This window comes from Sinocyclocheilus rhinocerous, unplaced genomic scaffold (genome assembly GCF_001515625.1).
Source record: "Sinocyclocheilus rhinocerous isolate Xijiao unplaced genomic scaffold, SAMN03320098_v1.1 scaffold1338, whole genome shotgun sequence".
In the NCBI taxonomy this organism is placed as follows: domain Eukaryota; kingdom Metazoa; phylum Chordata; class Actinopteri; order Cypriniformes; family Cyprinidae; genus Sinocyclocheilus; species Sinocyclocheilus rhinocerous.
This window is the reverse complement of record NW_015632722.1, coordinates 593,703-609,212: the sequence shown is the minus strand read 5'-3', so window position 1 is coordinate 609,212 and position 15,510 is coordinate 593,703. Positions and strand designations below refer to the sequence as shown.

The 15,510-nt window shown below is 38.2% G+C and overlaps 3 protein-coding genes across 6 annotated transcripts in view; all 3 read left to right on the top strand.

Annotated features, from left to right (window-relative positions):
• The window catches only part of LOC107742840 (cartilage matrix protein-like), a 6,898-nt gene extending 3,680 nt beyond the window's left edge, over positions 1-3,218 (top strand). Inside the window, exons 4-8 of the mRNA XM_016555900.1 lie at positions 617-745; positions 1,158-1,562; positions 1,681-1,833; positions 1,937-2,017; positions 2,489-3,218. Of these exons, the coding sequence (XP_016411386.1) occupies positions 617-745; positions 1,158-1,562; positions 1,681-1,833; positions 1,937-2,017; positions 2,489-2,538 (818 nt within the window). The 3' untranslated portion in view covers positions 2,539-3,218. The remainder of the gene's footprint in view (positions 1-616; positions 746-1,157; positions 1,563-1,680; positions 1,834-1,936; positions 2,018-2,488) is intronic.
• A 2,368-nt stretch (positions 3,219-5,586) lies between these two features.
• Positions 5,587-11,570, top strand: LOC107742863 (sestrin-2-like). The gene is made up of 9 exons (XM_016555936.1): positions 5,587-5,971; positions 7,051-7,119; positions 7,769-7,957; positions 8,072-8,254; positions 9,165-9,365; positions 9,472-9,613; positions 9,659-9,863; positions 10,108-10,252; positions 10,856-11,570. Exons 1-9 carry the CDS (start codon positions 5,951-5,953, stop codon positions 10,940-10,942), a joined length of 1,242 nt encoding a protein of 413 aa, XP_016411422.1. The 5' UTR covers positions 5,587-5,950; the 3' UTR covers positions 10,943-11,570.
• A 736-nt stretch (positions 11,571-12,306) lies between these two features.
• The window catches only part of LOC107742837 (proto-oncogene tyrosine-protein kinase Yrk-like), a 28,912-nt gene continuing 25,708 nt past the window's right edge, over positions 12,307-15,510 (top strand). For all 4 annotated transcript variants that reach the window (XM_016555896.1, XM_016555897.1, XM_016555898.1 and 1 more), the window contains exon 1: positions 12,307-12,451. The gene's annotated coding sequence lies outside the window, so the exon portion shown is untranslated. The remainder of the gene's footprint in view (positions 12,452-15,510) is intronic.

Genomic DNA, 15,510 nt, shown 5'->3' with positions numbered 1-15,510 from the left:
ATATATACCTAGCACATTATGAACTACTGGATGTTTAATGAGCAGCAATAAACTACATTTTAGCATTTTAGAATGCCTAGTCATAAGTCTGTGGATATTTTGGTGAAAGTAACTCAAAAGTAACTCAGAAGTAGCGTAACGCATTACAATTCAGAGACAGTAATATTGTAATGTAACTAATTACTTTCAAAAGACAGTAACTAGTAATATATAATGTATTACATTTTGGAAGTAACTTGCCCAACACTGGTAACCACTGATGTGATTGTAGTCGCTACAGTGCAGTGGTTCTCAGCTTGCTGATATTAGAGAGTTTTCACCCAATTTCAAACCTTAAAAGGTTGAGAACCAATGCAGTAGAAAGTCTGGATCAGAGCAACAGCCACCTGAGACAAACAACATTGAGACTAACACCAAAATTTGTATTTTTGTGAAGGCTTCAGGTGCCTGGGTCTCTGACATATTTCTGTGTGTTTTAAAGATTTGCTGTTCATTTGAGTGCAGCGGATTGTTAAAACGCATTGATTTTCTTGAGTTCCCACTTCACATAGAGTAATTCTCTCCTTGCTAACCCTTCCTTCCCCCACCCGGTGTGTGTGTGTTACATTCATGGTAGCGGTTGTGTCGGACCTATGCGCGACAGGCGATCATGACTGTGAGCACATTTGCATCAGCACACCCGGATCTTTCAAGTGTGCCTGCAGAGAGGGATATACACTTCAGGGCGATGGCCGATCATGCAGCGGTGAGTATGTATGAATGTTAGGTAAGTGTCAAAGACATAAGTAAAAGACTTCATAGCCATGTGCCGTTTTTGATGTACTGTATATAAAACCCCTGCTTTAAAGATTAATCATCTTCTTAACGGCCAAGAGACATATTTTATTTTTGAAAACTAGGGCCATGAATAGAATAATTAATGGGATTTGGGGGGATTTTAAATTTATAAATAATTACTTTCTTATATATATATATATAATTATTATCTTAAGCTTACATGTTGACAACCCTAAAAATGTATTTTGTAAAATCATTGTTTTTCTCTCTCAAATTTTTGGTTGACCCCCAGCACCCTCTCGCGGTCCCCTGGGGGTTCCTGGACCCCAGTTTGGAAACTCATGAGTTACCATAAACATCCTCTGTCTCTCTTATACCAGCTTGCAGTAACGCAGCCATAGATATGGTCTTCCTGATCGACGGCTCCAAGAGTGTGAGACCAGAGAACTTCGAGCTGGTCAAGAAATGGATCAACCTGATCATCGACAAACTGGAAGTGTCAGAGACAAACACCCATGTGGGACTGGTGCAGTATTCCAGCACTGTGAAGCAGGAGTTCCCCCTGGGACGCTACAACAACAAAAAGGCCCTGAAAGAAGCAGTGAAAAGGATGGACTATATGGAGAGGGGAACCATGACTGGCCAGGCCATCAGTTTCCTAGTGGACAATAGCTTCACTCCTAACCAGGGCGCCAGACCTGGAGTGGCAAAGGTCGGTATTGTCTTCACTGATGGCAGGTCACAAGACTACATCGGAGATGCTGCCAGGAAGGCCAAGGATAACGGTTAGGAAACACACACACACACACACATACACACACACACACACACACAGAAATGCAATGCACAGAGCAATGTGTATGAGTTCTGAGTGTTTTACAGTGTGCTGTGTCTGTGCTTTAGGCTTTAAGATGTATGCTGTGGGTGTTGGCAATGCTGTTGAGGATGAGCTGAGAGAAATTGCCTCTGAACCTGTCGCTGACCATTACTTCTACACAGCTGACTTCAAAACCATGAACCAAATTGCCAAGAAGCTGCAAATCAATGTTTGTCAAGGTAAATGAAATCACACGCACACACACACACACACACAATGAATATGACCTTCAAACTAGCATTTCATCAACTGAGTTTGTTTTTGCTGTCCTGTTACTTGCAGAGGAAGATCCCTGTGAATGTAATTCCATTGTCAAGTTCCAGAAAAAAGTGGAGGAGGCACTACAGGCATTAACAAAGAAATATATCCTTTCCTGTGTTCGGGTTAAACATTTACTCTACACAAATTCCTATTGTGCTCAATATCAATATTGACTTACAGAATGCTGAGAGGTGAGATGTGCCTTTTTAAGAAGGTTTTGAGATAAAACACATTTGAACCATATTGGTTAAAAGCTGATTTTTATTGGGTTTAATGGATATATATCTGCCAATATTGTAAATCTAATAATGCATGTTCGTTTTCACCTATTTGTATAAGTAATCAAAAATATAGTATATAAAATATTGGTCATTTACTGGTTATCATCCATAAAAATGAAAATCATTATCAGTTTATCAAAATGACCAGAATTTTAGTATTGATGCATGTCTAAAAGAAAAATGTGTAGGTATAGACAAAAATGTATAAAGCATCAGAATGTATGAGGCATCAGAAATGTTTAGAGCTGGTTAGGATGCTACTATTGCATTATTTCCTTGACAACAGCATCACTGGAAGCTGTGACGAAAAGGATCGCTGCCCTGGAGAACAAGATTGTTTGAGAAGGCACCAACATCTAATTCTCACACTGCCATCCCTTTCTTTTCTTGTAAAAAACACCTCCTGTGACCTCTGACCCTAATGCTCAAGTTCCTCTCCTCCACTCCATTTCTTTCTGCTACTCTGCCTTCATTACTATTGTCTATGGGACACTGGGATGGAGCACTGATTGCGATGGTGACCATGGTTTACCTGACCATGCTTGCTCCGAATTATGGTCACCATAAAAACCGAAGGTGTTGATTTTCAAACAGCCATCCCCCCTAACAAAACACTGTGTGCGTTGAGTAAAAATCTACCCATATGGTCTGAGATGATCTTCACATGCAACCTGGACAATAATGTCTTCCATGTGGGGAGGTGGTGTGTACATTAAATCCAGTGAAGTTTTCATTCTGTCTTCGCTTTTCTTCATTCTACCTTTCTCAAACACATTCTTCCAGATTTTGCCCCGAAAATATTATTTTATATGGAATATATATATAATGGTAATTTAATATAAGACTGGACTTGAAATAAATGTGTGAATGTTTGATCATTTTCTCAAATAAAACACTCCATGAAGCACACACAAAAGCAGACACAACACACACACACACACGTAACTCACAGACAAACTTTCACTGACTCTGCAAGTGCTAAACATACCGCTTGTGTTGATTCAATAAAATCCCATTTTGTGTCTGTGTCTTTGTTTGTTGTGTCCTTGTTTTTGTGTTGAACAGCTGTGCTTTAGGCTTGATTTCACTTCAATGCAAGGTTACACAAGAATAAATGTTTAGTATAATTATTAAAGGAGCCCCAGGTACAGAGGGATGTAGTGTAAGCATAAGGGTATGTGTACCTGTATAGCAGCTGTAGTTATATAACATCAGCATTCAGCAGTAATGAAAGGTTGTAGATGAAGTGAATGAGGCTTTCTCTCATCAACTATAGAGTCTTCTCTATTACACTTCAATATCTTTTTTCTTTAAGACCCAATTTTTATGTTGGATACAACACAGTTGTAATTTTTATGTTCAATGGTAAACCCATAACCCTTATTTAATATAGTTGAGGCTGTGTTTTTCAAACTTACTTAGTTTTGTTCATGGTTTCTGAGGCTAAGCAAATTGGTCTATTATGGTTCCTAGCTGGTTTGAGCCAGGCATTAATTCACTGACCAGCAACCATGTTCCAGTTTGACCCAGGCTCTAAGGAGAGATACTCGTAAACTAGAGCGCAAATGGAAAAATGACTTTATGAATTTCTTCACCGAGAAAATCGAAACTATTAGAAATACAATTCTAAATGTACAACCTTTGACTTCGTTTTATGATCCAGCCTCTGTTACTGCCCCTAAAGAACAATTACAGTGCTTTACAACTATAGGACAAGAAGAACTAAATAAACTAATCATTACATCTAAACCAACAACATGTTTACTAGATCCCATTCCCACTTATCTTTTTTCTTTAAGACCCAATTTTTATGTTGGATACAACACAGTTGTAATTTTTATGTTCAATGGTAAACCCATAACCCTTATTTAATATAGTTGAGGCTGTGTTTTTCAAACTTACTTAGTTTTGTTCATGGTTTCTGAGGCTAAGCAAATTGGTCTATTATGGTTCCTAGCTGGTTTGAGCCAGGCATTAATTCACTGACCAGCAACCATGTTCCAGTTTGACCACTTTAAAGATAGATTCACAAATAACCTGCCTGATCTGTCTCAGCCGCTCAGTATTCCCATAAACACAAATGAACTAGATGAAATAACTAGCAGCATGGGCACAATCTTCTCTAATACATTAGATACTGTCGCACCCGTCAGATTAAAAAGGGTTAGAGAGAAAAATACTGCACCATGGTACAACAGTAATACTCAGGCTCTAAGGAGAGATACTCGTAAACTAGAGCGCAAATGGAAACCACCCCATATAGAGGTCTTTAAAATTGCATGGAAAGAAAGCATATCCCACTACAAAAAGACACTAAAAGCAGCCAGGGCCGAGTATTTCCACAAACTCATAGAAAATAACCAAAACAATCCAGTCGCTAGACTAACAAATAAACAGAAATCACCTGAACTGAACATTCCATCACAGTTTAGTAGTTCGAAATAAATTGGCAAATTACAGACCCATTTCAAATCTTCCGTTTATGTCTAAAATATTAGAAGAAGTTGTGTCCACTCAGTTGTACTCCTTCCTGCAAAAAAATGACATCTATGAAAATTTTCAGTCAGGATTCAGGCCTCATTATAGCACAGAAACTGTGCTCGTTAAAATTACAAATTACTTACTTCTAGCTTTTGACCAAGGATGTGTCTCAATACTAGTTTTACTCGATCTTAGTGTCGACACTATAGACCATGACATACTCTTAGGCAGACTACAAAATTACACTGGTATTCAGGGACAGGCATTACGGTGCTTTAGATCGTACTTAGCAGACCGTTACCATTTTGTCTACTTAAATGGTGAAAAATCCAAGTTAACATCAGTAAATTATGGGGTGCTGCAAGGATCCGTGTTAGGCCTTCTGTTATTTTCAATATACATGCTGCCACTTGGCAACATTATAAGAAAACATGGAATTAGTTTCCACTGCTATGCCGATGATACTCAGTTATATATTTCAACAAGACCAGATACTGTACATTTCTAAACTATCCAAGTTGACAGAATGTGTTAAAGATATAAAAACAATGGATGACCAGTAATTTTCTTCTATTAAATTCAGACAAGAGTAAGGTATTACTCATTGGACCAAAAACCTGCACACAGAATCTCTTGGAATACAATTGGCAACTAGAAGGATGTATTGTTATGTCATCATCTGCAGTTAAAGACTTGAGTGTTATATTAGACAGCAACTTATCTTTCGAAAATCATATTTCATATGTTACAAAAACAGCCTTCTTCCACCTCAGAAACATTGCTAAGCTACGGAGTATAATCCATCACGCTCTTTAAGGTCACGAAACTCTGGACTTTTAGTAGTACCTAAGATATCTAATTCCACTAAAGGAGGGAGATAATTTTCCCATCTGGCTCCTAAACTCTGGAATATAGTCTTCCTGATAATGTCGGGGGCTCAAACACACTCTCTCTGTTTAAATCTAGATTATCTCTTCAGCCAAGCATTCGCATAATGAATCTCAATCTCACCCTTGTTCCCATAGATCAGATAAAAGTCACAAACATATTTTTTGCTTGAAACGTTATGAACAGCAGCTATGCTAATTCTTTTCTATCTGCCTTTCTGTTCCTACCCCCACGAGGATGCCCATCTCGAGGTATAAATTACGCCTGCTCCAGCGTGGATCCAGCCTCATTGAAAGACTTCAGATGATCCAACAACGCCTTTGAAGAGATGATGCTGACCCCAGCGAGGACCCCAGATGACGCCAACTTGAATTGACATGCACAGATGCCAAAATGTCTCTATATTGTAATCATTATGATCACACTTGTAATAATCGCTTTAATGAACTTCTGCCTAAAATTAAAAAATTGTCTGAAATGGATTTAGGAATAAATATAATATTTCCAAAATGATCTAACATACTTTCATTTCATCAACTATGAAAGCGTCAAGACGTTGTTTTAAAAGAATCAGGCCCTCTGATATGTCAAGATGATCGCTTACACTTTGGTTTATACAGCAGTACCAAAATGGCAGGTCATACATGATGTCAACACAGTAAACCTGTTTACAGCTGGAGCCGGGAGCTCTGATCTCCGTTACCGGCGGGTTGCGTCATGCTGCGCCGGAGAGGTGATGCAAGAATCCGGCGTTGTGTGTTCACGAACGCCACGCCTCCTCCCGGTGCCGTTTCCTGCTTTTCAGAAGCCTCTTACAGGCGCAATGAAGTCATAGAGCACAGACCCTCCGAGACTTTTCATCATCATTATTGTGCTAAAACTGTGACTTCTGAACACTTATATTCGTCAGATGAAGGTGAGTTCATTTATCCGGTCTGACCGAGTCACTCTTATGTCTGTGTCGGTGAGCCTGCGTCTAGTCTGTTTGTATAACGTTACGCTTCACGGATCAAGTTTAAAGTCTTGATAAAGGTCCATTTGAGCCAGGGATGTTCATTTAGGTTCTCAATTGTTCTATTGTGGGAATCTGTTAAACCCGTTCACCAAACTTGATTAATTTTTAATTTACGAATCGGACTGAATCGGTCCAAACTCCAGACCGTTTCGCGTTAACAACTCACCGACTCACTGAACCAAGAGCCGTTTCCTTCGGTCAACCGTCGGACAACGACAACCGATAAATGAGTTGCTAACAGAATTTGGGGTGAATAGTTAGAGGCGAGAAGTATAGCTTAAAATAAAACGTATGAAATATATGATAGCTTGGTGCCAGCTATATGATAATGCACCTATAATATCAATCTGATAGGGTTCATATTTTTCAATCTGATAGGGTTCATATCCAAACTGTTTAACTGAACAACAGAGGGCTTTATATTTTCTATATCTTTATTGCTGTCTATTGTCACCCTTTCTTTTTCTCAGGAGGAAGCAGGAGTTGACCTGCCCCAGGCGTTGCCCTCTGGGCCCAGTGCCTTTATCCAAATTGAAGAGGTGTGTGTGTGTTGTTTTGATGCATGTTTGTGGTATTTGTCTTCACATTCAATGAATGCAGGGGCGTTGTAGGTTGATGAAAAGCTAATAATTAATGATATACTAAAACTGTGATAAATAAAAACGTTTGAAATAAAAAAATAAATATTGTATTTGTTTTCCTGCATGTCATGTGACTGTTAACTGACATAAGACTACTGTGAATGTGCAAATGTGTTGTTAAATTATTTAAAGTACTTAAGGAGGTACTTAAAGTAAATATTTTAGGTCAAAACTTGGCTGACAGAAAAATTTGGGAATCCCTGCTTTAAGGTGCAGCCACATTTTATGCAAAATTTCACTGGCAATAGTCAATAATGTAGTGATGTTTGAAACACTGCTCACACAGAAGTCACTTTCAAATCAAGCAGCTTACTGTTAGTCAGCATGACAAATTCACATGAGCATCTTAAACATGAGCGAAATCTGTGCGGGGAACTTTTTCGCCCTCATTTGAAATGCCCGAACGTGCAGATTCCTATTGAAATGACTGAATTTGCCCATAAATTTGTGCTGAGCAGCAGTAAAAGTGCATCTTTAGATGATAGATCTAGTATTGTTGTCAGTGTTTACAGAACAAAAATGAGTTCTCTGCATATGTTTGTTTCAGATTCTAGAAGAAGGGGCAGCACAGGAGGTGATGTCAGAGGCTCTGTTGTCAGAAGGACGTGTAGACCATATCAACATGATGATGGGGCTACATCCCACCTACCTGACCTGCTTCCTGCGAACACAGAATGCTTTGCTCCAGCTGGATGGTCCTCTGCCTCTGTCATGGAGACATTTTATTATCATATTGGTAAGGGAAGAGACATATATTTCCGTTTGGGACATTTAGATTGCAAGTTTTAAATATACACAAATAAGTATATGTTTATAATATACACAACAGTAATTTTCTGTGTCTGTGCAGGCGTCTGCACGTCACCAGTGCTCGTACCTAGTGCAGCATCACAGCTCTGCTTTTCTGCTTGCTGGCGGAGATGAGTCCTGGCTTAGAGGACTTCACTGTGCACCACCCAAAATACAGCACCTGCAGACGCTCAACAAACTGCTTGCACACAGACCCTGGATCATCACCCAGGAACATATACAGGTAAAAAACACAGATCATCAGTGTTATGAACAGTTATCATCAGTGATCATCCTTTTAAAAAGGTATATAGCTCCACTACAAGTTGCTAACAAAAAGAAGCTAGCTACATTGGACATACAGTATCTTTATAAATTTAATATCAGAAAATAAATTCTACAATTAGAGCATTTATCTATAACATAAACATCTGTATTAGGGTGACATCCTTAAACTGAATTATTTATTTTTTTACTTTTTAACATTAAATACTAGATAGCTGCAATCACCAACTAGTACATCTAGAAAATACTAATTTATACAAGTATGAGCATAGACACCTGCAGCATTTAACTGTTTTGTTTCAAAAATTAAGATACGAGTTAGAATACATCTGTGAATTATTGATTTGAATCATTTATTTGATCTTTGAATCGATTCACTAAAGTAAATGTAGTAAAGCTGCACGTACAAAAAAATAAAGAAAAATTCAGTGATTTGTACAATTCATTTGTCTATGTCTACTGTTATTGCTGTTGTTTTATTTGAGTTGTCCTTTGTTGTCTGCTTGTGCCATCTTCCCTGTTGTGAGTTTATCTCAGTTTTATGCTTTATAAGTTAATGCTCTGAGTGATTGTTCTGCAGCGCATTTTACAGATATCCATTAACAAATCCGTTTAGATTTTTTTCAATATTGAGTTTTCACACCATCTTTCTAAAACTCTGAATACTATAACACAAACACAAAAATGAAACTTAAGCACTATAGATTCATTCAAGTTTATAACAGAAAGATAAATACAACTCATTATTGAAAAAAATTGTTTTATATTGTGCAGTCAACACTTGTATTGTATTACTACTCATTTATGAATTAAAAAGCTTTTAAAAACTTCTTTTAAAAAAACAAAAAACAAATCTTACATATTCACAGGAGTTAGTTTGTCCAGGTGCAGAGGCTCGGTGGTCCCTGGCAGAACTGATTCAGGCTATTGTTTTGATGAGCCATGCCCACTCTCTAGCCTCATTTGTTTGGGGTTGTGGTATTCTCCCAGAGCCCGAGCAGTCAGGAGATCAGTCGGGTTCACCCACAGAGTCCTGTTCTGCCCGAGACAAGAGCAGAAATCAGCAAAAGGTATCGAATTGTGACTGATGTATTGATCACAAGTAAAAGAGAATATTTAGTTTGTTTTGCCCAGGTAAATCTCTTTAATGTGTTATATGTGTGTGTCTGTGCGCAGTGGTCTGAGGCTGTGAACGAGGTTAAGCTTTTGATGGAGAAGATGATGATGGTTCAGCAGCAAGGTGAAGAGTTTACACAAGAAGAGATGGTTACTCGCTTTGAAAGAGAAAGGACTGAGAGTTTGCTGGAACCTGCTGATGGTATAACAATAACAGCACTGGTTATATCATGATCTCTACATATGATTTTGTGCTTTCAGGACTATTCGTGGGAAGATCACGGTTTCTCTCTTATGAACAGGCTGTATGGAGAGATGGCACAGCTTCTGGATGAGAAATTTCAGGTGGTGTGTGCGCTCACGTATCACACCATGGCCATGCACTCACATGTGGACACCTCCACACTCCGCAAAGCCATCTGGAACTACATTCACTGCATCTACGGCATCAGGTCAGTCATGCATGCATCATAGTCATGAAACGAGCTTAGAACGTTCAACCATATGGAACAAAGGTTAGGTTAGGGTTATGCTTATATAAGAAGGAAAAACAGTCCTCGCCATAATCATATATAAAGACTGCACATTATGAGGGAAAAGGTAGACATAAAATGCATTACTTTTGGTGGTTACATTTCTAAAATTGCTCTAATGCGAATCTAATGTGCACTTGCATGTCAATGTTCGCCTACACAGGTATGATGATTATAATTATGGGGATGTCAACCAGCTGTTGGAACGCAGTTTAAAAGTGTACGTTAAGACAGTGGCTTGTCACCCGGAGAAAACCACAACAAGAATGTACTTCTCTTTTTGGAGGCAGTTCCGCCACTCGGAAAAGGTACAAGATGTGTGAGATTTCTTGTTGATGATTCAAGTGTGTTCATATTTTAATAAGTTGCATTTGCTTCAGCAGTGGTATTGAATTATGCTTGCTCTCTCCTTTTCTGAATTGTTGAATTAATTTGCATTTTGGAGTAATGTTTTAGTGGCCTCTAGTGGTTCTCTTCAGAGTTAAACTTTTTTTGACAAGTTATGCCAGACCAAAAACTCCTTTTAAAGGGGTCATATGATGCTGCTAAAAAGAACATAAGAATATCTCTTTGGATTTGAGACTTTAGTCTTTGCAACTTTACAGATCTTCTTTATGCACCAAGAGCTTGTAACACTCTAAAGAGAAAGGAAAAAATGAAATCGCATCATATGACCCCTTTAAATGTTTCATCATATGGCCAAGTATGGCTTGTGCCTGGTAACTTGCTTTGTTGATAATGTTACAGTAAAAAATTTAAAATTAAGTTTCAGTAGAGGTTTCATAACAATGATAGCACTGTTATGATGAAGCCTATCTTTTTTTGCTGAACTTCACAAGTGGATTTATCACTTAGGGGTAGTAAAATGCCTGTATATTTCTGGTTTAAGACGTGTTGTTCTTTTTATGCAGGTCCATGTGAACCTGTTACTGATGGAGGCGCGACTGCAGGCAGCTTTACTTTATGCTCTCAGAGCAATTACACGCTACATGACCTAATATGCGCACAAGAGCTTTAAAACAGGATGACCTGTATACACTATTATACTCTGATTGTAGCGTGTGTTGAGACACAAATTGCACACAATCACACTCTAAAAGTGCAAAGTCTCAAGAGCAATTTAGTTTCATTTTCTCTTTTCTTTGCAATATTTTAGGCTTATGTGGGCTGGTTGATCAGCTGCTACTGGATCATGATTGGATTTGGGATACAGCGAATCTTGCACGTCCTATGAGTAAATTTGCTCATTGTGGTCTTTTTGTTATCATACTGTGAATGTGACTTTGCCCTGCTGCAGTATTCTGGTCTGTGTGTTTGTGCATTTTGATGAATGTTTATATTCACTAAGATATTGACAATGTTTATATTGACACTAAGAACTCTACATTGCCTATTTCTCTCTCAGATTGAGAGCTGATTTAATGTGGGCTAAAATGGATGAAAAAGCACATTTTGTTGTTTTTTGTTATTTGTGCATTTTTATGTATAATAAAATATTTTACTATGACATTACTGTTTTATTTGCTTGTATGTAATGTCCACAAGGCAAATTCCACAAATGCACTTTTGCCACATGTCCCATGATTTTTTTTAAGCAATAAAGGCATGTTTTTGTGAGCCCCCAAATATGCTTGATAAAATGTTATCTAATATAAAATTACCATCAAAATTGCTTATAATAACATTATTTGATTTTTTTAATTGTATACATAGTCTTTATCTAATGTTGTAAAACTGCACACAAATAAAATCTTTTACACTATTTAAACATTTGACAAGTTGAATTTGCAAAAAAAAGAAAATTAATAGAAAACAACCGCTTAAATGACAACACAAGTGTCTTAAAATTAAGCACCTCCGTTCACTGAGCATATTTTGAGTTTAATGTAATATTTTGAACTCTAGTCGTGTTAAGGCAATAAACGCAAATTTTGTTTTTTTCAGCGTAACACCCTGAATATCTCCATTCGCTGGAGCCATGCAGAACTGCACTATCACCAAACAGCCACCAGGGGTCAGTAACGACCAAGAAACGTTTTCCGGTAGTAAGTGGCTTCCAAACCAGCGCGGGTACCTGATAGCAAAGAACTTGGTCTTCTATACTCTTTGCTGATAGTAGTGTTTACAATACACCTACGATGTCTGAATATTTTATCGCATTAATATGTTTGCTGCAGTCAATTACCAACGCGGTTTTTTTCTTCTAAGAAAATGGCAACTACTATTCAGTACTATACTCAGTACTGTGTGAAGCATTTAGCAAACAAATATAATTTCCCGGAAATAACTTGAATATGTAGAACTGTGCAGAGAGGAGGTGGAGTCGGCTCGCGCTTCGCCTGGCGCAGAGTGCGCGCGGAATTCAGCCCTTCCGGACACCGCGCGACTCGAGCGAGCGCATCTGCGGCCGGCTGAACGCCGCACGGACACTTGTGTCTGTCTACCGTTCATATCAATTCACACTGTCCTGCCTGATCCACCTCTGTCACTGATAGAAATTCATAAAGGTAGGAATTATTTACTCTTGCTTACGCATTTTACTTACTAACAGTTACTTTTGTTAATACGAAATTGATGTGAAATAAAAAGTATTTTTACTTAAGTGCCAAATGTCAGTGGCAGGTTTTTATATGATGGTCTGTGAGAAATTAACTTGTTTAGTGACATCCTTTGCTCACAGATGCGGGTGTTAACGGGAATAAATGTTTTGTTTAGTGATGCGTTTTAGTTTTCAGTTGTTTAATTGGTGTGTGTGTGTGTGTGTGTGTGTGTGTTTATATAGGCCTATATATATATATATATATATATATATATATATATATATTAGCAGCAGAGATTAACTAAATAATTTTCAAGTGCAGTGAATGGTTAAATTGGTTTAGATGGTGGAAGCTGTTAGTTCCCCCTAGGGAGTCTGCTGACTACTCTGTCTACACAACCGAGAGGTAAAGAAGGTCGAGACATATTGTGAGAGGTGAAAGTGAGCGCTGAGATGATCTGAAACCTTTAAATGAGTTGGAAGAGCAAAGGATTCGGCAGCAGGTGCACTGAAGTTTCTTTGCAATGCATTGCGTTCTTTACTCAGCTTTTGCTGTCTGCATTAAGCAACCAATTTGTATCTGCCTAAAGCTGTGTGAATGAACTCAAATAAGATGGAGAGCAAGATAATGAAAACATAAAAATGAGAAGTTTGCTGCTGTGGTTTCAGAGCTTCAGTCTCTGACGTTATGTCTAGATGTATGTGCTGTTTATCTATGCATATTGGCTGCTTTTCTGTCTAATTGTCTTGTATTGGTCTTTTCTCATGGGGAGTTTGTTATACTGTTTTTGTCATTTTGATTCTTTGGTTCATTTCTTAATTTTGGTGTATGCTGAGGACTACAGTAGTCGTGAGTGGATAAAAAAAGTTCAGCAAAGTTGTCCTAAGACAAGAACACATTTTGGTTTTAGGGCAACTTTGATGAAAGGTTTTGAACCACTTCAAATGTTGACTACTATATATCAAGTGCCTCCCTCTCCAGTTTGGCAATCTAAAGAGAAATAGCAAAGGAAAGACTGGATTGATGATGTGAATCTTGAGTGCTCTTGCTGTTGAACTCTGTTGAACTCCTCGTAACCAGTGAAACTGTCATTTAAAATCATTATGTGGTTTGGTTAATTAAATCAAATAGCAGTGAGTTTGTCCTAGAATGGAATGTATCTAGGACTAGATTAGGCCATAGGCTTCATCACTTCCTGTTCTGTACAAGGTCACTTCCTGGCTGCTCTCCTCTGGCGCGATGGGAGGAAGTGGGTGCGGCTGTCCGGTAAAATTGACCAAAATGCAAGATGGTAAAACTAACCAAGTTAAAGTCCGATACACATTTTAGCACTTTTATGAATAGCTCAGTACTCTCGCATCACCTGTTGTTTTCATACAGGACGATTATAAGAAAAAGATAATAAACTTTGCTAAATTAATTACATTGTATGCAAAAGTTTCTTGTCTGTAACTGTTAGGGTCTGTCTGACATTAATTCAGTTCAATCAGGTGAATTTCACAACCTTCCTTTTAGTAGTAAAATGGAAGACCAGACCACAATTGGTTTCATTAGAAAGAAGCGATTGAATTTTCAAAGAAAAAAAGTACACATATTTTGTTTTTCAAATGCATCAAGGCTAAAATACTGGCTGTTCATGAAAGGCCTGTTCGTGGAATCTCACTTTGGAGGAAATTGACATCATGTGGAAAAAGGAAGTAGCTGTGTTTGTGACACCTGACTTACTTTTCCCAGGACACACTTTGCTATTGTCCTCCTTCTCTCGCCCTCTTTACTGCATTATCTCTCTGTTTCTCTCTAATTTTGGTCTTGTATGTGTGTGTCTGTCTACTGTATAGGTTTGTCTAGAGGCTCATATTTGTCTACTTGCATGCACTGTATGTATGTTTGTTGTTTATTAGTTCAGAGAGTGTCCAAAGTTTTTGTGTATATGAGTGTGTGTGTGTGTGTGAGAGAGAGAGAGAGAGAGAGAGAGGATTGCAGTGTGACAACTTGTTTCCCGGTGTCTTATCAGAGTAGGAGAAGTGGAGGAAATGGAAAGCAAAGAATGAAGGAGCTGCAAGAAAAGAAATAAAGAAAAAAAAGAAAGTATGCTAAAGCCTTTTGTGTGGGGCAACCTGTAGTGTTGTCCTGGGCCCTGTCATCATGTAAGATGTAGTGTACTTGTTGGGCCTAAAAAAGAGGGGGCCCAACAATTAAGATGTTGTCTCAGGCCCATGAATTTTAGTGGTCACTCTTTTCAGAATAAAACTCTACAGAATTGTATATGTATAGTTTATATGTGTTCATATGTATTTTGTCACATTTTTTTGTATGACATGTTTTGGTTGCATGTATAAGTTGTCTTGAAAGTTAGTCTAGTATTTGTTAGTATCTGCTTTTGCTTAGAGGCAATACTGAGAAGAATGAGGACTCAAAAAAGTGGAGTCAAAAATAAAGATATACAATACGGTTGGGCCGATAGACGATGAATATTTTCCTCACAGTTATATAATTGGGTAATTATACTACATATATATTTCAGCATCAGGGAGCCACTATTATACGTGGCATTGAAACTGGCATCATGCTTTTGAATGCACGATCGCTTTTAGTTTCACTTTCACTTTTGAGATTCCCGATCGTATGTACTCTGTTTATACTATGGAGCGGCAGTACTTGCCACACATTTGACAAGATTATATGATTGTCAGTGGTACTGAGGATCTGCAAATCATTTGCCATCGTCCTCAGTCATCTCTCCTTGCTCTGTTTATGTGGTAAGTGAAATGTTATGTACTGTAGGATGTAACAGGCAACCGCTACACGGTGTCTACACCGGACATGACAGTTGTCGTGTCGCACCATGCCGCCTACACTGGACGCGACAAAGCGACCGTTGAAAATCATTTGAAATTTGTGTCAGCACGACGTCATAAATAGAACGTGGCAGCAGTTTACTGTCGGGGATTTGTCGTGTCACGCCGGATCCAGTGTAGACAGCATCACTGATTTTTAATGAGTTCTATAGACTGATCTATATATAA